The sequence below is a fragment of the Triticum dicoccoides genome, chromosome 5A (genome assembly GCF_002162155.2).
Source record: "Triticum dicoccoides isolate Atlit2015 ecotype Zavitan chromosome 5A, WEW_v2.0, whole genome shotgun sequence".
In the NCBI taxonomy this organism is placed as follows: Eukaryota; Viridiplantae; Streptophyta; class Magnoliopsida; order Poales; family Poaceae; genus Triticum; species Triticum dicoccoides.
This window is the reverse complement of record NC_041388.1, coordinates 639571422-639596309: the sequence shown is the minus strand read 5'-3', so window position 1 is coordinate 639596309 and position 24888 is coordinate 639571422. Positions and strand designations below refer to the sequence as shown.

Sequence of the window (24888 nt, the reverse complement as noted above, 5' to 3'; positions counted from 1 at the left end):
GTCCCAATCTATTTTAGCCGTCTATAATTTTTTATCCAAGGGCCATATAATTGCCCCTGGAAAGGAACCCATGAATAACATTAAAGTACACTTTTGCTAAATGTAAATTGCCTCAGTTTTATTAGCACCTTCTAAGAGGTAAAGATTACTAACTTGGCAATATTTCTAAAACAAAATAGGGAAAAAGAAATTGCCCCTGGAAAGGCACCGACAAATAATATTCAAATACACTTTAGCAATATGTAAATTTCCTGAGTTTTAAATTTGGTTAAGTCAAATTTTAAACGTTTATTCTTTTGTCAAGATATGTGGTTTTTATTCCTAGTTGTGTTTCATGGCTTTTCTGCCTGAATTTTTGACTTATCCCTTGGGTCAGTCAATTTTAGTATTCGGCTTGAAGCTCGTTACCCATTGCCCTTTTTTTTCTGTTTGCATGTGTTTTGCTTTGGTCTTTCTTTTCCCTTTTTTTAGCCAGCTTTCCTTTTTTCCTATATTGGTATATTTGGGATGTTGGGTGATTGTAAATGCATACCCACAGGTACTATACATTATGTATGTAAACTGTACTAGAGTGTGAAAATTCAGAAATTCAATTCGGTGCCCAGACTCATCTACACCAGATGAACAGTAAAATCTAAAATAAAAGAAAAAATTCAAAAAATACAATATTTTTTTGTGTTGCAAGATGCTCAAATGTGTGATGGCCGTGCAAAATTTTAGCTTGTTTGAACATTCAAGAAGCTCCTGCCAAAAAAGGCAAAGTTCAGTGTGAACAATGTTGGTTTCAAAAGTTTATCAAACTCCCAAGTTTTGTCTTTTTTGCCACGAGCTCCTTGAATGTCCAAACAAGCTGAAATTTTGCATGAGCCTCACGCAATTGAGAATCTTTCACACAAATGTTTTTGGATTTTTTTTTGAATATTTGTATTTTTTTCTCATTTTACTGTTCACACTTGGGTGTAGATGAGCCCGGGTGCAGAATAGCCGCTTCCGTGAAAATTGCGCTATTATATGCTTATTCTTTAAATGTTACAAAAAGTGCAACTTCAGTCCAAAGTTGTGTGCAAGTTTTTTCTTTATTTGTACTTCTTGTTAAAACGTAATACCATTGCTAGTGATTCATTCTTCCTTGGACTATTTATTTTCAATTTTTTATTAGTTTTATTTATTTTTCTTTCTTATGTAAGGATAATACAAAAGCAACTAATTCATTCCTTATTAGAAAAAATATGTTTTTTTGATAACTCCACTATTGCATGTTTATTCTTGTATATTATAAAAAAGCGCAATTTATATTTAAATTATGTGCAATTTTTTAATAATTATTTTCTTTTTTCTTAACTTGTAATACCAATGCCACTAAGTCCTTCTTGCTCAGAAAACTTCATTTTTTATTTAGTTTTAGTTTTATTTTATTTTCTTCATTATATAAGGTTAATTCCAATGTCAACAATTCATTAATTCTTAAATTTTTTGCAAAAAGTTCCACTATTATATGCCTATTTTTGCATATTACAAAAGGTGCAATTTATCTGTAAATTGTGTGCAAATTTTGTCATTCTTTTTCCTTTTCTTCATAAAGGGTAATACCAATGCTACTAATTCATTTTTCCTTAGAATTTTCTTTGAAAATTGTGTTTTAGTTTTTTATTCCTTTTCTATCCTTTTAATGGTAATATCAATGCCATCAATTCATCCCTTCTTTGAAAACCTTTTAAGAGTATATGCTTAGCCTTTCATATTATAAAAAGGCGCAATTTATGTGTAAATAGTGTTCAAAATTTTCTATTAATAATTTTTTATTGTTGCAATTCTTAAAGGGTAATACGAATGCCACTAATTCATTCTTTTATAGACTATATCTTGTTTTTTTGTGTAAGCATAAATGCAAGTTCCATACAATATGTGTTTAAATTCTAGTAGAATGCAAAATTTTCACTTATATGTTTATTCTTACATATTATAAAAATTGCAATTTGTGTGCAAGTTTTTGTTTTAAGTTTTTTTTTTGGACATATGAATGGAACTGTGACATACAAAATTAACACGTGCATTTGTTTTCAGTCAAATTCTAGTTTCTTCAAAATAAAATATGAGAATCCATTGATCTATTTTATTTGGATTTTTTTCAGTCACATATAATTGTTGGAGTCATCCATCGTCCATAAAGCATGTTTATGAAAGACAATAATGTGCATTGGTAGTAGGTCCGTTTTTATGCCATGTTGCAATAACTAGAGCATCGGATATAATCTTTTTGCACAATAGAAAGCAACAACAATCAAAGACCAGGTTTCGTTACAACTCTTACCTCTCTACGGATAAGAAGACCATTGTAAAACTGTTTAGAATATTCTGAAATATCACAACTCAGAAGACACTGTTGATGTTTCAAAATCTTATCCAACTCAGTAATATTAGTCACATATCACTCATTTTCACTGAAACTTTGAATACATGTTCTGAAATATCCCAATTGAAAGTATACTAGTGAAATTCAATCTTGAATTTTCAGAATATTCTGAAGTAAAGTCACACCTCACTCAGTTTCACTAAAGATCGAGTAGTACTGGCCCTAAAAATTGTAAATGATAATATAAACTTGGTTTCAAAAATATTTTGAAATCAAGAGTGGAATTGAATTTTTTTTCACGCCCGTGAGTTTCTCCTCCTCGTTGTGCCGATTGCGGGGCCAAAGCGCTCGCGGATGCACTCCTCTTCAAGGCGCATGGTTCCGCTTGGGTTTGGGTTGAGCCTCGATGGTCGTGTGGTCCTCGGGCTTGGGTTGAGCCTCGATGGGGACATGATCAAATGGGATTAGGGGACAGCGGAAGCGACACTGTCGTTGATGGGGATGATGGCCCCAAGCGCTTGATCCACGCCGCCCGCTATGATGGGAGCCACTGGCACCACTAGAAGGGCCAGATGTCCTGCGGTCATTGTCAAGTGTTTTCAGATCCCCCGTGATCACCGTCATGGGAGCCGCAGTGCCATGTGGGCCTCGGCGGGAGGAGGATGCGACGACTAATGCTTCGCGGGCAGAGTTAGCACCGCCGACGCCCGAGATCTGGACTAAGGTGCTTGTCTGAGAGGACCTTCGACCGATAGGCTACGTCCCAGCGCGCTAGCATTGCTAGATAAAGGCGAGGAACTAGCCATATAAGGAGGAGGGATGAGGCAGCTAGGGTTGGGTTATGGGGACACCACAACATCCAACTTTTATAGCCGTGGTGGCGGGTGGTTTGGCGGTCGATGATTCCGCCACGAGTATCCAATGGAGTGAGTTTGCCATAAGTGTGGTCAAGTCGGCCCCCTTGACGATGATTTTCAGTGCCGGACACGGCTGGCAGCGTCGCTTCAAACACGCCCGTGGCGCGAGGAGGAAGAAGATGAAAGATCCCTCCCCCGCGGACGGTTGGGTTTGGAGGAGTTCCAAATGAGGCCTCCACAACCTTCATATTTAGATGCTCGATCTCTTTTTTGGAGCAAGCTTCAAAAAATTTGTGGCCGCGACTGACGACTCTGTGAGAGCTACTTTTTGATTGTCGATCGTCATACCAGTGATTATTATGGCAATCGACCACATATGGTGCCTTTGCTATAGTTTCTGTTGGGTTCTCACGTCGAGGGTGCTTGGGGATGGGGGCGCTTCAATGCAGATTCATGACTTTCTATCGGGGACTCGGGGCGATGAAGTTAGCTTCTTGTGCTGAGTAGATCCGGTGTCAAGAGTCGGCCGCAGGTATGGCATAGTGGATCTTCAAGGGTTTAGTGGCCGCGACTACGTTCCTGTGGCGCTGATCTTTAGAGACACGTGTTCGAAGATTTCCTGACCTTCATCCATAATGTCAAATTGGTCCTAGTAGGGGAGCGGTGACAAAGTGTGCCTTCAGCACGTTTCGACGGCGACGATGGTCGTTCAGTGGTCTAGGAATATTCTTTATGATATTTTGGGTACTTTATTCCAGCGGTAAACCTTTCCGATAGATCATGCAGGGAGTCCTTGTTTGAAGCCTGCAATGGATAAGGCACTCTCTGCGTCGTTACGGTGTGCGGCGATCACATGGCTAAGCCATTTGCGAGGCAAGAAAAATTCCAGGCTGAAGAGTGACAATGACTACTGAGTACCTACTGACCATTGCACACGGAGAAGCGAAAATATCCCAAAGCATGACCCGACGACCACATCAAGCAGATAAACGTGGCTCCCAGAGGCCAAACTCAACACAAAAATCAAATCCGCTGTCGGAAGTCTCCATTCCACTCCACTCCACTCCACCCTCCAGCAGATCCTCAACAAGCCACGACCAGAGCTGCCGCGGCGAGCGAGAGCGAGAGCGAGGGGCCGGCGTTCGACCGACGACGAGATGAGCGTGGTGGTCCTGGACGGGTCGACGGTGCGGTCCTTCGTGGCGGACGAGGCGGCCTTCGCGCGCAGCGTGGACGCGCGCTTCGCCGCGCTCGACGCCAACGGCGACGGCGTGCTCTCCCGCGCCGAGCTCCGCCGCGCGCTCGAGTCCTTCCGCCTCCTCGACGGCGCGGGCTTCGGCTCCGCCGAGCCGGCCCCGCTCCCCTCCGAGGTGGCCGCCTTCTACGACGCCGTCTTCGAGCAGTTCGACGCCGACCACAGCGGCGCCGTCGACCGCGCCGAGTTCCGCGGCGAGATGCGCCGCATCATGCTCGCCGTCGCCGACGGCCTCGGCTGCCAGCCGCTCCAGGTCGCCGTGGACGACGAGGGCGGCAGCTTCCTGCTCGAGGCCGCGGACCACGAGGCCGCCATGATCGCCGCCAGGGTCCAGGAAGAACGCGACAAGGCCGCGGCCGAGGAGGCAGCCGACGGCAAGTAATGACGGCGCCGACGGCTCCACGGTGTGTATACGTGTCAAGGTGGAGACGTGGAGTGCCGCGTGGCGTGTACGTGTGAGACGAGTGGTGTGCCGCGTGGCGTGTACGTGTGAGACGGGTAGTGTGCCGCGTATGTCCTGATTCCTTAGTGTAATGTACCGAATGTTATGAATAAAATCGTTTGAGATTCTCCAAAGGCCTAACATTTGGTTCGCCGTTAAACTATGGCTCCCAGCATGCTTACGAAATTTTGCGCCGCTGATTCTCAAAAATAGCTACCGATCGTAAGTACAAATGCATTGCCAATCTCTACTCCTAATAGAGTAGTTGGTATGACTGCGTCCATGATATTTTCGTCTCACCGTTTTAGTCCCTTTTTTTTGACTGGTTTCTTTCCATCCTCTCCCCCATCACTCCATCGATTTATTTTTTTCTCCACTATTATCTTGTAAACGAACACTTTTCTATCATACAAAAAGTTGGTCGATAGTGTGCAAACGAGCATCCATGTGCGTGAAAACGGGATGGCCCACTCAGTGGTTCTATTTTTTCAATGTTTCTTTTTCTAGTGTTTCCCATAATCATGAATATTTTTTGGATTCAAGAACATCTTTTGAATCCATGAATATTTTTAGAAATTTAGAACATTTTAGAAATTCATGAACTTGTTTTGAAATTTGTGAGCATGTTTCAAATTCATAAATATTTTTTTGAAATCCGTGACCATTTATCAAAAATCACAAACATTTTCCGAATCCACAATTGTTTTGAAATTTGAAACACTTTTGTATAATCCTTGAACATTTATTGAAATTCATGATATTTTTTTAATCCGCGAACATTTTTTGATGTTGTAAATCATAATTTGTGAGTTCGACGATATAATTGGTAAAATTGCCGCGCCTTCCACTGCACCACGGTTGTTAATCGAAGGCACTTTTGTAAGGGCGCTTTGTAAATGCCTCGGAATCGTGCTCAGAGGTGGCGTTTTAGCAAAATGCCTCGATCAATGCAGCTTTGAAGGCATCCTAGAAAAGCGCCTTTGATTGAGGCAGCTTTGAAAGCATTTTAGGAAAGCGCCCTGGATTGATGCACCATTGGACGCGTTGAGGGAGTCCTGAATTAAGGGGTGTCCGGATGGCCGAACTATACCTTCGGCCGGACTTCTGGACTATGAAGATACAAGATTGAAGACTTCGTCCCGTGTCCGGAAGGGACTTCCCTTAGCGTGGAAGGCAAGCTTGGTGATATGGATATGTAGATCTCCTATCATAGTAACCGACTCTGTGTAGCCCTAGCCCTCTTCGTTGTCTATATAAACCGGAGGGTTTTAGTCCATAGGACGAACAACAATCATACCATAGGCTAGCTTTTAGGGTTTAGCCTCTCTGATCTCGTGGTAGATCTACTCTTGTACTACCCATATCATCAATATTAATCAAGCAGGACGTAGGGTTTTACCTCCATCAAGAGGGCCCGAACCTGGGTAAAACATCGTGTCCCCTGCCTCCTGTTACCATCCGGCCTAGACGCACAGTTCGGGACCCCCTACCCGAGATCCGCCGGTTTTGACACCGACATTGGTGCTTTCATTGAGAGTTCCTTTGTGTCGTCACCATCAGGAAGGATGCCTCATCCCGTCTTTAAAGACGGCACAGTTGCTAAGGGAGCTTTGGCTGTCGGCCAGACTCTCAGGCTAGGTGGTTTTCTTATGACCACCCGTTCGGCTGCTGCGCCGACGATGACCTCTCGGGTCATCGAAAGCAATCTTCACGCCAGCTCGGAATTCGCCGAGCAGCTAGATCCAATGGAGCTCTCTTCCTTAAACGAGCTCTTGGGTCGCTTCGCCGCCCTGGGAGTCACTACGGATTATGACTAGATTGGGTCTAAACCCGATCTGAGAGATATTAACTCCCCCCAGGTCACCCATCACGTTGTCGTGGTAGAGGGACAGCGCGACGACCCTTCATCTATCTTAAGGACTAGATATGTCCGGATTCCCGATCCCTCCAAGTCGGATACCCGCGGAGGGGAGGACATCACTCAAGACCTGAACTTAAAAGTCAGGTGACGGGCTAGATTCATTGGACAGCATCCAAGAATCCAAACTTCCGAGTTCGGAAACTCGTTGGCCCCTGGGTCTCAGATTGGGTGAGGTTTGGGATTTGATTCCGCCCACGCACCCATACATAAGCGATCTATCCCAAATTAGGCAAGAGCCCGAAGAAACAGTACATCATTACTGGGCCAGATTCCTCCTGGTTATGAACAGGATAAAGGACTGCCGCGAGGAAGACGTAATTTTATTCTTCTGCAAAATTGCACGGACAAGGGAATCCTCAACGCCATAAGTCATCGTGATATTACACGCTTCGCTGACTTGGCGTCCATAGTACGAAAGTACTGTGCGATGGAAAGCGCCTGAAAAACCGAAATAAAATTTTGGGACAATTCGGCCCTGAATACAAACCCAGTCCGAAACAAAAGGGTGCATCATCGCCAGACACCCGGGTTCAATACCAGAAAGCAAAAGCCCTCTACAGGGCACAGAACCGTACTGGAAGGGTGGCTTAATGGACCCTGTAAAATCCACAGTGCAGAGGGCGCCACACCAACTCACAGCCTTAGAGCATGTTGGATACTCCGACAGGTGGCAAAAATTGGCGAAGATCTTCTAATTCTAGAAGCCACAAAAAGCCACCCCAGAGAAACCAGTACGGTATTAATAGTCTTCGAGACTTTCGCATCAAATAATATGCGAAAAAGAACACTCTGCGGCCTTGCCGAAGTCTACCAAGTAGCAATAATAAACCCATGGAGTGACACGGCTATTACTTTTAACGCCAGTGATGAACCTAAATTCCGAACAGCCCGAGCACCAGCCGCATTGGTCCTCAGTCCAATAGTGGACGACTTTCGTCTTACCAAGGTACTCATGGATGGCGACAGTGGATTGAACCTCATTTATGAGGAAACCCTTCAAAAAATGGAAATAGACAGGAGCCGCATTGAGCGAAGCAGCACAACCTTTAAAGGAATAATCCCCAGTCAGGAAGCGTGCTGTACAGGAAAAATCACACTAGATGTGGTGTTTGGCACGCCAGATAATTACAGGTTCGAAGAGGTCACATTTCAGGTGGCCCCATTCAGTAGCGGATATCACGCTCTGCTAGGGCGGGAAGCGTTTAGAGTCTTCCAAGCAATGCCCCATTACGGGTACATGAAGTTCAAGATGCTCGGGCCTAACGGAATCATCACTCTCGTTAGTGATCCGGACATAGCACTCCGCGTCGAAAACAAGACAGCCGCACTGGCGCTCGAGGCGCTATCCGAAGCCCTAGCGGCTGAGGAACTGACTGCGCTGCGCTCCACGGTAAATAGGGACGGTGTGCTACTCGATAAAAGATCCAAGTCCACCTCCATTAAACCGGCGGACGAAATAGTCAAATTCCAGGTCCATCCAACGGACCCCAATAAAACAGCTTCCATTGGGGCACAGTTAAACCCTGATGTAGACGCCGCACCGCGAGAGTTCCTACGAGAGAACTGGGACATTTTCGCCTGGCACCCTTCAGACATGCCAGGAATCCCACGCAGGCTGGCCGAACACAGCTTAAATATCCTAAAAGGATTCAAGCCAGTCAAACAGGCTCTTCGGCGTTTTTCCGAACCTAAGAGATAGGCCATGGGAGAGGAACTAGCCAAACTATTGGAGGCCGGATTCATCAAAGATATAAAACATCCGGACTGACTAGCAAACCTGGTGATGGTACCAAAGAAGGACAAAACCTGGCGTCTGTGCGTTGATTTCAAAGACCTTAACAAGGCTTGCCCAAAAGATACCTTCCCTCTCCCCCGCATCGATCAAATTATCGACGCTACCGCAGGACATGATTCGTTGTGTTTCCTCGACGCATACTCTGGCTACCATCAAATAAAGATGACAGAGTCAGACCAAGCCGCAACGGCATTCATCACACCATACGGCCCATTCTGCTTCAACACAATGCCCTTCGGGCTCAAAAACGCCGGCGCAACATATCAACGCATGATTCAGACATGTCTGGAAAACCAGATGAAAGGATCGATATGATTGACTAGAGGGGGGGTGAATAGGCAACTAACAATTTTTAGCTTTTTTAACAATTTAAACTTTGCATCAAAGTAGGTTGTCTAGATATGCAACTAGGTGAGCAACCTATATGATGCAACAAGGATAGGAACGCAAGCAAGCAAGATATATGAAACAAATAAGCTTGCACAAGTAAAGGCACGAGATAACCAAGAGTGGAGACGGTGGAGACGAGGATGTATTACCAAAGTTTCTTCCCTTTGAGAGGAAGTACGTCTCCGTTGGAGCGGTGTGGAGGCACAATGCTCCCCAAGAAGCCACTAGGGCCACCGTATTCTCCTCACGCCCTCACATAATGCAAGATGCCGTGATTCCACTATTGGTGCCCTTGGAGGCGGTGACCGAGCCTTTACAAACTAGGTTGGGGCAATCTCCACAACTCAATTGGAGGCTCCCAACGACACCACGAAGCTTCGCCACAATGGACTATGGCTTCGCGGTGACCTCAACCGTCTAGGATGCTCAAACACCCAAGAGTAACAAGATCCGCAAGGGATTAGTGGGGGGAATCAAATATCTCTTGGTGGAAGTGTAGATCGAGGCCTTCTCAACCACTCCCAAGCAAATCAACAAGTTTGGTCGGCTAGGGAGGGAGATTGGGCGAAAATGGAGCTTAGAACAATAATGGAGCTTGGGGGTGGAAGAGATAAGTCAACGGGGAAGAAGGGGACCCCTTATATAGTGTGGGAAAAGGATCCAACCGTTACCCACCAACCAGCCCGCGGCCAGCGGTACTACCGCGCCTGGCCAGCAATACTACCGCCAGGGCGCGTGGTACTACTACTTGCAACCAAGCGGTATTACCGCACGGCTGTGCGGTACTACCGTACTGACCCACGGTACTGCTGCAACCCCAGCAACAGAAAAGATAAACAGACGCGCAGGAGCTGCGGGCGGTACTTCCGCACACACGGTACTTCCGCACGCGCGGTACTACCGCACCCCCCATGCGGTACTACCGCAAGGCAAACACCCCAGCCAGGGGGAAGGGAACTTCCGTGCCTACTTCCGCAAAGAAACGGAAGTAGCAAAAACCCGACACAGTAGTACTGCCGAGGGGCGGTACTACTGCCTGACTATATAGCGCGGTACTACCGCTCGGCGAAAGCGGTACTACCGCGGTAGGTGCGGATGTAAAAAATTACATCCGACCCTACTACCGCAAAGGGGCGGCACTAGCCTGGTGGGCAGCGGTAGTGCGGCTCCAGGGGAGCGGTACTACCGCGGGCACCTGCGGTACTACCGCGCCACCGCACGGTACTACCGCGGATGCCTACGGTACTACCATTTTCCTGGGAGCAGTACTACCGCGACCAACCACACAGCCAGACAAGGGAGGCAAGAAAACGGAGGAAGCTCCAAGGAAAAAGGAGGGGACAAGAAGGAGACGTGTACGTGATGATTCCACCCAAAGCTTTCCAACGCAGACCCCCTCTTAATAGTACGGCTTTCCTATGACTCAAATCCACGAAAAAGAAACGTAGAAAAGACGCCGTCTTCATCATTCTTCGAGGGGCACCCAATCGTCTTGTGCCTAGCAATGAAGTGTCTGGAATACTCAAGGCACACGATTAGTCCGCAAATGCGTTGTCATCAATCACCAAAACACTTAGGGATAAATATGCCCTTACAATCTCCCCCTTTTTGGTGGATTGATGACAATACGGGATTTGCACAAGGAAAATAAAATTAAGTAAATGCAAACCCCTCCTCTCTAGAATATAGACGGGCTCCCCCTAGATGTGTGCCACCTAGATGAGTGCTTTGGACTGCAGGGCACACGAATACTAGGATCAAAGCTCCCCCTATATTATGGAGACAAGGCATATCTATCACTAGACAAGATAGCACACACATAAGTTAACTACGATAGATAAAGTGCATATGTCTTACACCATATGTGGAAAGGTCTCGAAAGCACAAACCAAACAAGAGCAAACAAGCACAAACGAGGTCCAAAAGACAAAGCAAATAAACACACCAAGCACGACACAACGCAAATCCCCACACTCTCTCCCCCTTTGGCATCGAGACGCCAAAAAGGCAGAGAGGACACCTACACACATGGGGTGGCTCAGGCAGAGAAGTCGTCCCACTGCTCCTCGTGCTCCTCGTCAGACTCAACGGCGGGGATAGTCTCCTCGAAGTCATCCTCTGAACTGGTCCACTTGTATCCCTGCTTTGACATCCAGGCAGCCTCAGGTGTGATGACGAACTCAGACAAGCTAGACACATCCTCTCCAAAGAGCCTCATAACCTTCTTGTCACGGCGGCGACTCTCCTTGTATGCCACGTGAGCCCTGTACCATCCCTTTGCCTGCATGCAGAAGAGAGTCTTCATCTTGTCCTTTAGCTTCTTGGCCCATGACGGCTCAAAGGAAGGAGTGGTGGACCTAGCAGCACGGTCCTCAGCAACATTCTCAGCAGCAGCCGCCTCCTCACCAGCAGCCCTCCTAGCAGAAGAGGCCTCAGCACAGGTAGTGGTGTTGGCCCAGTTGGGCTTGACGCAGAGGCTGATGGACTCATGGCGAATCCAGTCTGGAGCAAGGAACTCATCACCCGGGTACATCTTCTCCCAAGTGGTGGAGAGCAGCAGAAACAGGTACGGTCCATAGATAGGTACCTTGCGAGTGAACACCGCAAATCGAAGCTCACACCACATGATGTGTGAGACATCAAGTGGCTAAGTCTGAGAAGAATGTGCCTCTGCGCACATGAGCAACATGTCCACTAGATATGCATGGACCTTGTCCTTGTCGCCAATGCGTGGGAACAGAGTATTGCGGAAGATGCGATGCATGATATCCAGAAAGGAGTTTAACACCCAAGTTGACTTGCCATTGGGGAGTACCTTCTCAACAAGGAAAGGCTGAAGCGGGTTCTTGTTGGCAGACTCAGAGTTGGCATGGGGGCGAACACCAACGGGGGTGTGAAGTCCGTCATCAGGAATGTGCAGCAGATCCATGAACTCTTTCCATGTAGCAGATAGCTGACGGCCATTGGTCATCCAGGTCATCCTCCGCTCCTCCCCGGGATGAAAGTACACTGAGGCAAAGAACTGACAGATGAGCTCAGGGTCATAGTCATGGTGAAAAGAGATCACCGGCTCAATAGCAAACTGCTCCACCAAGTCTAGAGCCTCTCCAAAATAGTCACGAAACTTGTCCTTCTGCATGTGATGCATGTCTATCCACTTAACCTCCACGAAGGTATTCTGCTTGCTCTTGATCACATCCAGATAGATGAGAACCTGTTGCTTGTTCCAGAACATCTCAGTGCCTCTAAGCACAGCCCGAGGAGTCACATAGGGATTGATCCTCCGGCGTTCGACATACTCAGAGACAGAAATCTCGTCCATGCCCTTAGCAGGTTCCTTTTGCTTGCTGGCAGTGGTCTTGACATTGCGCTTGGGGGCATTGGAGCCCTCTGGACTTCATCTTGGGGGTTGCGCAGACGCTTGGAGCCAGTGTCACGACTGGGATTGGAACGGCGAGAGCCACCACCTAAGACACAAAAACGCAAAACACCCACAACAGCCAAGAGGGATTAATGCAAAGACCACAACAAAGCAAGAGAAACAACCAGAAAGCACACATGATAAATGCCTAGAGAGAGATTTGATCCCTACGGTAGTACTGCCAAGTGCTGCGAAGCTAAGATAGTAGTACCGCTCTTAGACGTGGTAGTACCGTGCAAGGTCACGGTAGTACCGGGTCTAGGAGCGGTAGTACGACCTTAGCGCCTCGGCTAGCGCGGTAGTACCACGTCTGTTGAGCGGTAGTACCACACGAGCTAGCATGGTAGTACCGCACCTGACGGGCGGTAGTACCGCAAGAGCGGTAGTACCGCACATCAGACACGGTAGTACCGCACCGCATCAGATTTGAACAGGTTCAAATCTGAGAAAAGCCCACGAAACCACGGTGGTACTACGGTTGGACAAAGCTACCACAAGACAGCATATCAAGTATGATTCCTACGCATCACGACTCTCCTACATCCTACTCTTGCATAGATTTGGCCTAAAATCTCAAGAACAACAAGTTTCTCCCCAAAAACCTAGAAGCAAGAGAACAACCAAGAAAAAGAGGGATTTGGGGAAAAACCTTGGTCCATGGCAAGAGGAAGTGGTGGGGAACGATCCCACCGGCCGGAATCCGAGGAGAGTGGCCGGAGACGGAGATCCGGCGAGGGCCTCCGGCGCCGTTCTTGAGCGAGAGAGAGAGAGACATGGGGAGAGAGACAAATGAATGGGTATGGGGAGTTGGAACTCCCCTGCCCGAGTCATAACCCCCACACTCCCTCGACGACGCGGTAGTACCGTGCCCCAATGCGGTAGTACCGCCCGGCGCGGTACTTCCGAAGTACCACACCTGAGCGGTAGTACCGTGCTGTGGCGCGGTGGTACCGGGCCTCCCAAAGCGGTAGTACCGGTGCCAGCCACGGTAGTACCGTGAGCTCAAGAAGATGCACGTTTCGAGCACACGAAAAAATGGGTCTTTGCACAAACACTCTGAGCCAACACGACACCACAAGACCACGCAACACACAAAGCCAGAAAGGCACACAAAAAATGAAACAACCACGAGACACCACCTCTCCAAAGAGAGGGCGGTGGCCGTAGCTGTTGGGGAACGTAGTAATTTCAAAAATTTCCTACGCACACGCAAGATCATGGTGATGCATAGCAACGAGAGGGGAGAGTGTGATCTATGTACCCTTGTAGACCGACAGCGGAAGCGTTAGCACAACGCGGTTGATGTAGTCGTACGTCTTCACGGCCCGACCGATCAAGCACCGAAACTACGGCACCTCCGAGTTTTAGCACACGTTCAGCTCGATGACGATCCCCGGACTCCGATCCAGCAAAGTGTCGGGGAAGAGTTCCGTCAGCACAACGGCGTGGTGACGATCTTGATGTTCTACCATCGTAGGGCTTCGCCTAAGCACCGCTACAATTTTATTGAGGATTATGGTGGAAGGGGGCACCGCACATGGCTAAGAAAACGATCACGTGGATCAACTTGTGTGTCTATGGGGTGCCCCTGCCCCCGTATATAAAGGAGTGGAGGAGGGGAGGGCCGGCCCTCTCTATGGCGCGCCCTAGGGGAGTCCTACTCCCACCGGGAGTAGGATTCCCCCTTTCCTAGTCCAACTAGGAGTCCTTCCATGTAGTAGGAGTAGGAGACAAGGAAGGGGAAGAGGGAAGAGAAGGAAGGAGGGGGCGCAGCCCCTCCCCCTAGTCCAATTCGGACTAGGCCTTGGGGGGGGGGCGCGGCCTGCCTCTCCCTCTCCCCTAAAGCCCAATAAGGCCCATATACTTCTTCTCCCGTATTCCCGTAACTCCCCGGTACTCCGAAAAATACCCGAACCACTCGGAACCTTTCCGATGTCCGAATATAGTCGTCCAATATATCGATCTTTACGTCTCGACCATTTCAAGACTCCTCGTCATGTCCCCGATCTCATCTGGGACTCCGAACTCCTTCGGTACATCAAAACTCATAAACTCATAATATAACTGTCATCGAAACCTTAAGCGTGCGGAAACTACGGGTTCGAGAACAATGTAGACATGACCGAGACACGTCTCCGGTCAATGACCAATAGCGGAACCTGGATGCTCATATTGGCTCCTACATATTCTACGAAGATCTTTATTGGTCAGACCGCATAACAACATACGTTGTTCCCTTTGTCATCGGTATGTTACTTGCCCGAGATTCGATCGTCGGTATCTCAATACCTAGTTCAATATCGTTACCGGCAAGTCTCTTTACTCGTTCCGTAATACATCATCTCGCAACTAACTCATTAGTTGCAATGCTTGCAAGGCTTATGTCATGTGCATTACCGAGAGGGCCCAGAGATACCTCTCCGACAATCGGAGTGACAAATCCTAATCTCGAAATACGCCAACCCAACATGTACCTTTGGAGACACCTGTAGAGCTCCTTTATAATCACCCAGTTACGTTGTGACGTTTGGTAGCACACAAAGTGTTCCTCCGGTAAACGGGAGTTGCATAATCTCATAGTCATAGGAACATGTATAAGTCATGAAGAATGCAATAGAAACATACTAAACGATCGAGTTCTAAGCTAACGGAATGGGTCAAGTCAATCACATCATTCTCCTAATGATGTGATCCCGTTAATCAAATAACAACTCTTTGTCTATGGTTAGGAAACATAACCATCTTTGATTAACGAGCTAGTCAAGTAGAGGCATACTAGTGACACTCTGTTTGTCTATGTATTCACACATGTATTATGTTTCCGGTTAATACAATTCTAGCATGAATAATAAACATTTATCATGAAATAAGGAAATAAATAATAACTTTATTATTGCCTCTAGGGCATATTTCCTTCAGTCTCCCACTTGCACTAGAGTCAATAATCTAGTTCACATTGCCATGTGATTTAACACCAATAGTTTACATCATTATGTGACCAACACTCAAAGGGTTTACTAGAGTCAATAATCTAGTTCACATCGCTATGTGATTAACACCCAAAGAGTACTAAGGTGTGATCATGTTTTGCCTGTGAGAGAAGTTTAGTCAACGGGTCTGCCATATTCAGATCTGTATGTATTTTGCAAATTTCTATGTCAACAATGCTCTGCACGGAGCTACTCTAGATAATTGCTCCCACTTTCAATATGCATCCAGATTGAGACTAAGAGTCATACGGATCAGTGCCAAAACTTGTATCGATGCAACTCTTTTACGACGAACCTTTTTGTCACCTCCATAATCGAGAAACATATCCTTATTCCACTAAGGATAATTTTGACCGCTGTCCAGTGATCTACTCCTAGATCACTATTGTACTCCCTTGCTTAACACAGTGTAGGGTATACAATAGATCTGGTACACGGCATGGCATACTTTATAGAACCTATGGCAGAGGCATAGGGAATGACTTTCATTCTCTTTCTATCTTCTGCCGTGGTCGGGCTTTGAGTCTTACTCAATTTCACACCTTGTAACACAGCCAAGAACTCTTTTCTTTGACTGTTCCATTTTGAACTACTTCAAAATATTGTCAAGGTATGTATTCATTGAAAAAAACTTATCAAGCGTCTTGATCTATCTCTATAGATCTTGATGCTTAATATGTAAGCAGCTTCGCCGAGGTCTTTCTTTGAAAAACTTCTTTCAAACACTCCTTTATGCTTTGCAGAATAATTCTACATTATTTCCGATCAATAATATGTCATCCACATATACTTATCAGAAATGTTGTAGTGCTCCCACTCACTTTCTTGTAAATACAGGCTTCACCGCAAGTCTGTATAAAACTATATGCTTTGATCAACTTATCAAAGCGTATATCCCAACTCCGAGATGCTTGCACCAGTCCATAGATGGATCGCTGGAGCTTGCATATTTTGTTAGCACCTTTAGGATTGACAAAACCTTCTGGTTGCATCATATACAACTCTTCTTTAAATCCATTAAGGAATGTAGTTTTGTTTATCCATTTGCCAGATTTCATAAAAATGCGGCAATTGCTAACATGATTTGGACAGACTTAAGCATAGATACGAGTGAGAAACTCTCATCGTAGTCAACATCTTAAACTTGTCGAAAACCTTTTTGCGATAATTCTAGATTTGTAGATAGTAGCACTACTACTAGCGTCCGTCTTCCTCTTGAAGATCCATTTAATCTCAATGGCTCGCCGATCATTGGGCAAGTCAATCAAAGTCCATACTTTGTTTTCATACATGGATCTCATCTCAGATTTCATGGCCTCAAGCCATTTCGCAGAATCTGGGCTCATCATCGCTTCCTCATAGTTCGTAGGCTCGTCATGGTCAAGTAACATGACCTCCAGAACTGGATTACCGTACCACTCTGGTGCGGATCTCACTCTGGTTTTACCTACGAGGTTCGGTAGTAACTTGATCTAAAGTTACATGATCATCATCATTAGCTTCCTCACTAATCGGTCTAGTAGTCACAGGAACAGATTTCTGTGATGAACTACTTTCCAATAAGGGAGCAGGTACAGTTATCTCATCAAGTTCTACTTTCCTCCCACTCACTTCTTTCGAGAGAAATTCCTTCTCTAGAAAGGATCCATTCAAAGCAACGAATATCTTGCCTTCGGATCTGTGATAGAAGGTGTACCCAACATTTTCTTTTGGGTATCCTATGAAGACGCACTTCTCCGATTTGGGTTTGAGCTTATCAGGTTGAAACTTTTTCACATAAGCATTGCAACCTCAAACTTTAAGAAATGACAGCTTAGGTTTCTTGCCAAACCATAGTTCATACGGTGTCGTTCCAACGGATTTAGATGGTGCCCTATTTAACGTGAATGCAGCTGTCTCTAATGCATAACCCCAAAACGATAGTGGTAGATCGGTAAGAGACATCATAGATCGCACCATATCTAATAAAGTACGGTTATGACGTTCGGACACACCATTACATTGTGGTGTTCCAGGTGGTGTGAGTAGTGAAACTATTTCACATTGTTTTTAACTGAAGGCCAAACACGTAACTCAAATACTCTTCTCTACGATCAGATCGTAGAAACTTTATTTTCTTGTTACGATGATTTTTCACTTCACTCTGAAATTCTTTGAACTTTTCAAATGTTTCGGACTTATGTTTTATCAAGTAGATATACTCATATCTGCTCAAATCATCTGTGAAGAACAGAAAATAATGATACCTGTCGCGAGCCTCAATATTCATTGGACCACATACATTAGTATGTATGATTTCCAACAAATCTGTTGCTCGCTCCATTGTTCCGAAGAACAGAGTCTTAGTCATCTTGCCCATGAGGCATGGTTCGCAAGCATCAACTGATTCATAATCAAGTGATTCCAAAAGCCCATCATCATGGAGTTTCTTCATGCGCTTTACACCAATATGACCTAAACGGCAGTGCCACAAATAAGTTGCACTATCATTATTAACTTTGCATCTTTTGGTTTCAATATTATGATTATGTGTATCACTACGAACGAGATCCAACGAACTATTTTCATTGGGTGTGTAACCATATAAGGTTTTATTCATGTAAACAGAACAACAATTTATTCTCTTACTTAAATGAATAACCGTATTACAATAAACATGATCAAATCATATTCATGCTCAACGCAAACACCAAATAACACTTATTTAGGTTCAACACTAATCCCGAAATTATAGGGAGTGTGCGATGATGATCATATCAATCTTGGAACCACTTCCAACACACATCGTCACTTCACCCTTAACTAGTCTCTGTTTATTCTGTAACTCCCGTTTCGAGTTACTAATCTTAGCAACTGAACTAGTATCAAATACTGAGGGGTTGCTATAAACACTAGTAAAGTACACATCAATAACATGTATATCAAATATACTTATGTTCACTTTGCCATCCTTCTTATCCGCCAATCATTTGGGGTAGTTCCGCTTCCAGTGACCAGTCCCTTTGCAGTAGAAGCACTTAGTCTCAGGCTTAGGACCAGACTTGGGCTTCTTCACTTGAGCAGCAACTTGCTTGCCGTTCTTCTTGAAGTTCCCCTTCTTCCCTTGCCCTTTTCTTGAAACTAGTGGTCTTGTTAACCATCAACACTTGATGTTTTTCTTGATTTCTACCTTCGTCGATTTCAGCATCACGAAGAGCTTGGGAATTACTTTCGTTATCCCTTGCATATTATAGTTCATCACGAAGTTCTACTAACTTGGTGATTGTGACTAGAGAATTCTGTCAATCACTATTTTATCTGGAAGATTAACTCCCACTTGATTCAAGCGATTGTAGTACCCAGACAATCTAAGCACATGCTCACTAGTTGAGCGATTCTCCTCCATCTTTTAGCTATAGAACTTGTTGGAGACTTCATATCTCTCAACTCGGGTATTTGCTTGAAATATTAACTTCAACTCCTGGAACATCTCATATGGTCCATGACGTTCAAAACGTCTTTGAAGTCCTGATTCTAAGCCATTCAGCATGGTGCACTAAACTATCAAGTAGTCATCATATTGAGCTAGCCAAACGTTCATAACATCTGCATCTGCTCCTGCAATAGGTTTGTCACCTAGCGGTGCATCAAGGACATAATTCTTCCGTGCAGCAATGAGGATAAACCTCAGATCACGGATCCAATCCGCATCATTGCTACTAACATCTTTCAACACAATTTTCTCTAGGAACATATCAAAATAAACACAGGGAAGCAACAACGCGAGCTATTGATCTACAACATAATTTGCAAAATACTACCAGGACTAAGTTCATGATATATTTAAGTTCAATTAATCATATTACTTAAGAACTCCCACTTAGATAGACATCCCTCTAATCCTCTAAGTGATCACGTGATCCAAATCAACTAAACCATGTCCGATCATCACGTGAGATGGAGCAGTTTCATTGGTGAACATCACTATGCTGATCATATCTACTATATGATTCACGCTCGACCTTTCGGTCTCCGTGTTCCGAGGCCATATCTGTATATGCTTGGCTCGTCAAGTATAACCTGAGTATTCCGCGTGTGCAACTGTTTTGCACCCGTTGTTTTTGAACGTAGAGCCTATCACACCCGATCATCACGTGGTGTCTCAGCACGAAGAACTTTCGCAACGGTGCATACTCAGGGAGAACACTTCTTGATAATTAGTGAGAGATCATCTTAAAATGCTACCGTCAAACTAAGCAAAAATAAGATGTATAAAAGATAAACATCATATGCAATCAAAATATGTGATATGATATGGCCATCATCATCTTGCTTCTTTGATCTCCATCTCCAAAGTACTGTGATGATCTATATCGTCACCGGCATGACACCATGATCTCCATCATCTTGATCTATATCAATGTGTCGTCACGTGGTCGTCTCGCCAACAATTGCTCTTGCAACTATTGCTACCGCATAGCGATAAAGTAAAGCAATTATTGGACGTTTGCATCTTATGCAATAGAGAGACAACCATAAGGATTTTGCCAGTTGCTGATAACTTCAAAAAACATGATCATCTCATACAACAACTTGTATCTCATCACGTCTTGACCATATCACATCACAACATGCCCTGCAAAAACAAGTTAGACGTCCTCAACTTTGTTGTTGCAAGTTTTACGTGGCTGCTACGAGCTTAGCAAGAACCGTTCTTACCTACGCATCAAAAACCACAATGATAGTTTGTCAAGTTGGTGATGTTTTAACCTTCGCAAGGACCGGGCGTAGCCACACTCGGTTCAACTAAAGTTGGAGAAACTGACACCCGCCAGCCACCTGTGTGCAAAGCACGTCGGTAGAACCAATCTCGTGTAAGCGTACGCGTAATGTCGGTCCAGGCCGCTTCATCCAACAATACCGCCGAACCAAAGTGTGACATGCTGGTAAGCAGTATGACTTATATCGCCCACAACTCACTTGTGTTCTACTCGTGCATATTACATCAACGCATAAAACCTAGGCTCGGATGCCACTGTTGGGGAACGTAGTAATTTCAAAAATTTCCTAAGCACACGCAAGATCATGGTGATGCATAGCAACGAGAGGGGAGAGTGTGATCTACGTACCCTTGTAGACCGACAGCGGAAGCGTTAGTACAACGCGGTTGATGTAGTCGTACGTCTTCACGGCCCGACCGATCAAGCACCGAAACTACGACACCTTCGAGTTTTAGCACACGTTCAGCTCGATGACGATCCCCGGACTCCGATCCAGCAAAGTGTCGGGGAAGAGTTCCGTCAGCACGATGGCGTGGTGACGATCTTGATGTTCTACCGTCGCAGGGCTTCGCCTAAGCACCGCTACAATTTTATTGAGGATTATGGTGGAAGGGGGCACCGCACACGGCTAAGAAAATGATCACGTGGATCAACTTGTGTGTCTATGGGGTGCCCCCTGCCCCCGTATATAAAGGAGTGGAGGAGGGGAGGGCCGGCCCTCTCTATGGCGCGCCCTAGGGGAGTCCTACTCCCACCGGGAGTAGGATTCCCCCTTTCCTAGTCCAACTAGGAGTCCTTCCATGTAGTAGGAGTAGGAGACAAGGAAGGGGAAGAGGGAAGAGAAGGAAGGAGGGGGAGCAGCCCCTCCCCCTAGTCCAATTCGTACTAGGCCTTGGGGGGCGCGTGGCCTGCCTTTCCCCCTCCCCTAAAGCCCAATAAGGCCCATATACTTCTTCTCCCGTATTCCCGTAACTCCCCGGTACTCCAAAAAATACCCGAACCACTCGGAACCTTTCCGATGTCTGAATATAGTCGTCCAATATATCGATATTTACGTCTCGACCATTTCGAGACTCCTCGTCATGTCCCCGATCTCATCCGGGACTCCGAACTCCTTCGGTACATCAAAACTCATAAACTCATAATATAACTGTCATCGAAACCTTAAGCGTGCGGACCCTACGGGTTCGAGAACAATGTAGACATGACCGAGACACATCTCCGGTCAATAACCAATAGCGGAACCTGGATGCTCATATTGGCTCCTACATATTCTACGAAGATCTTTATCGGTCAGACCGCATAACAACATACGTTGTTCCCTTTGTCAACGGTATGTTACTTGCCCGAGATTCGATCATCGGTATCTCAATACCTAGTTCAATCTCGTTACCGGCAAGTCTCTTTACTCGTTCCGTAATACATCATCTCGCAACTAACTCATTAGTTGCAATGCTTGCAAGGCTTATGTCATGTGCATTACCGAGAGGGCCTAGAGATACCTCTCCGATAATCGGAGTGACAAATCCTAATCTCGAAATACGCCAACCCAACATGTACCTTTGGAGACACCTGTAGAGCTCCTTTATAATCACCCAGTTACGTTGTGACGTTTGGTAGCACACAAAGTGTTCCTCCGGTAAACGGGAGTTGCATAATCTCATAGTCATAGGAACATGTATAAGTCATGAAGAAAGCAATAGCAACATACTAAACGATCGAGTGCTAAGCTAACGAAATGGGTCAAGTCAATCACATCATTCTCCTAATGATGTGATCCCATTAATCAAATAACAACTCTTTGTCTATGGTTAGGAAACATAACCATCTTTGATTAACGAGCTAGTCAAGTAGAGGCATACTAGTGACACTCTGTTTGTCTATGTATTCACACATGTATTATGTTTCTGGTTAATACAATTCTAGCATGAATAATAAACATTTATCATGAAATAAGGAAATAAATAATAACTTTATTATTGCCTCTAGGGCATATTTCCTTCATTAGCCACCTATGTTTGAGTCAATTGGTATGGCACCGCGAAGAATTATCCTTGGGTCCATGACCAAAACTCGTCTTTGAAGCACAAGTACCATCAAACATGGCTAATGTGAAAGACTTGATCGATTTATGCATAATGGGGGAGGGAGAGTTCATTGAGAGAACATCACTCCCCCTATGTCTATGCCTACATCTAAACAGGAGAACACGTTGAGTATGGTGGGGTGTGCAAGGGTTTAAGCAACATTGCTCGAATCAATGATATTTAGCTCATGCCTTAACTCACAAAATCTTGCTTCATCCAAGGGCTTCGTGAAGATATCTGCAAGGTTATCATGAGTGTTGACATAGTTGAGCTTGATCTCTCCTCGCCTAATGTGATCCCGGATGAAGTGATACCGAATCTCAATATGCTTCGTCTTGAAGTGTTGCACCGGGTTGAGAGAGATCTTGATGGCACTTTCATTGTCACACCAAAGAGGCACTTTGTCACAAATGACACCGTAATCCTTTAAAGTTTGCCTCATCCATAAGAGTTGTGCACAACAACTACCGGCCGCCACATACTCCGCTTCGGTGGACGAGAGAGACACACAACTTTGCTTTTTGGAAGACCAACTTACCAAAGAGCAACCAAGAAATTGGCACCCTCCGGAAGTGCACTTCCTATCCACTTTGTCTCCCGCCCAATCGGAATCCGAATACCCTACAAGCTTGAAGTTTGCTCCTCTTGGGTACCATAGGCCAAAGTTTAGGGTATGAGCCAAATATCGAAAGATTCGTTTGACCGCCACATAGTGACTTTCCTTAGGTGCGGCTTGAAAACATGCACAAATTCCCACACTCAACATGATATCCGGTCTAGATGCACAAAGGTAAAGCAAGGAACCTATCATGGAGCGATATACTTTTTGATCCACTGCTTTACCATTGGGATCTATGTCGAGTTGGCACTTGGTGGGCATGGGAGTGGAATCCGGCTTGACATCACTTAGCTTGAATCTTTTGAGCATGTATTGAGTATATTTGGCTTGATTGATGAAGGTTCCTTCTCTTCTTTGCTTCACTTCGAACCCTAGAAAGAACTTCAACTCTCCCATGGAAGACATCTCGAACTTTGAGGTCATGAGAGCGGCAAATTCCTCATTGAAAGCTTTGTTAGGGGAACCAAAGATAATATCATCAACATATAATTGGCACACAAACAACTCCCCTTTGACCTTCTTAGTAAAAAGAGTGGGGTCGATTAGCCCAACTTCGAAACCACGGTCTTGTAACAACTCGGTAAGGTGGTCATACCACGCACGTGGGGCTTGTTTAAGGCCATAGAGTGCCTTACCGAGTTGATACACATGATCGGGAAAGTAGGGATCCTCGAACCCGGGGGGTTGCTTGACATAAACCAATTCATTAATGGGACCATTAAGAAAAGCACTCTTCACATCCATTTGTTGTAACTTAAAGTTATGATGAGAAGCATAGGCAATCAACATGCGAATAGATTCAAGGCGAGCAACGGGAGAAAAGGTTTCACCGTAGTCGATACCCTCGACTTGGGAGTAGCCTTGTGCTACCAAACGAGCCTTGTTGCGAATGATAATCCCATGGGCATCTTTCTTGTTCTTAAATATCCACTTGGTTCCGATGACATTGTGGTTCCCCTTCGGTCTTGGCACCAATCTCCACACTTTGTTGCACTCGAAGTTGTTGACTTCTTCATGCATGGCATTGAGCCAATCTGGATCTTCTAGCGCCTCATAGACCTTGTGGGGTTCCACACAAGAGACAAACGCGTGATGCTCACAATAATTTGCTAATTGTCTACGAGTGCTTACCCCCTTTCGTAAGCTTCCAAGCACATTCGTCATGAGATGATCCTTGGTGGAGAGCTTGGAAGCAACCTTGTTGGCACGACGCTCTAATTCCTCCTCGGGGGTGAGACGAGGAGTGGTCACTTGATCATCTTGAGCGTCATCTTGAGCTTGTTCTTGTTCTTTAACTCGCTCGGAGGAGAGAACTTGACCTTGGGCATCACTTGATGTGTCAACACCGTCTTGAGCGTGATCTTGCCCTTGGTCATGTTCTTGAGGATAAGGGCCTTCATGTTGTTCTTCGGAAGCGTGTGGGCCTTGGGTTGGTGATGGCTCCGCTTGAGTGGAGCTTTGTCCTTCTCCTTCGGCCACAAGGGGTTCCTCAATGGGTAGCATAAAGCCAACACCCATTCTTCTTATGGCTTGGAGAGGAATTTCATCACCTACATCACAAGTGCCACTTTGCTCCACTTGGGAGCCATTATTCTCATCAAACTCCATGTTACACGTCTCCTCAATAAGTCCCGTGGATTTATTGAGGACACGGTAAGCATGAGAGTTTGTAGCATAACCAACAAATATGCCCTCATAAGCTCTAGCCTCAAATTTAGACAACCAAACACCTTTCTTGAGAATGAAACACTTACACCTGAACACCCGGAAGTACTTGAGGTTGGGCTTGTTACCGGTGAGTATCTCATATGGAGTCTTGTTCAAGCCCTTGCGGAGGTAGAGCCGATTGGATGCATGACACGCGGTGTTGATGGCTTCGGCCCAAAATTTGTACGGAGACTTGAACTCCGCCATCATGGTCCTTGCCGCATCCATCAACGTCCTGTTCTTCCTCTCCGCAACACTGTTTTGTTGAGGGGTGTAAGGTGCGGAATATTG

The 24888-nt window shown here is 45.6% G+C and overlaps 1 protein-coding gene across 1 annotated transcript; it reads left to right on the top strand.

Annotated features, from left to right (window-relative positions):
- The first annotated feature begins 4220 nt into the window (after positions 1 to 4220).
- On the top strand, positions 4221 to 5041 carry LOC119298224. The gene has a single exon (XM_037575706.1). The coding sequence runs from the start codon at positions 4368 to 4370 to the stop codon at positions 4845 to 4847; it is 480 nt and encodes a 159-aa protein (XP_037431603.1). The 5' UTR covers positions 4221 to 4367; the 3' UTR covers positions 4848 to 5041.
- The last annotated feature ends 19847 nt before the right edge of the window (positions 5042 to 24888 follow it).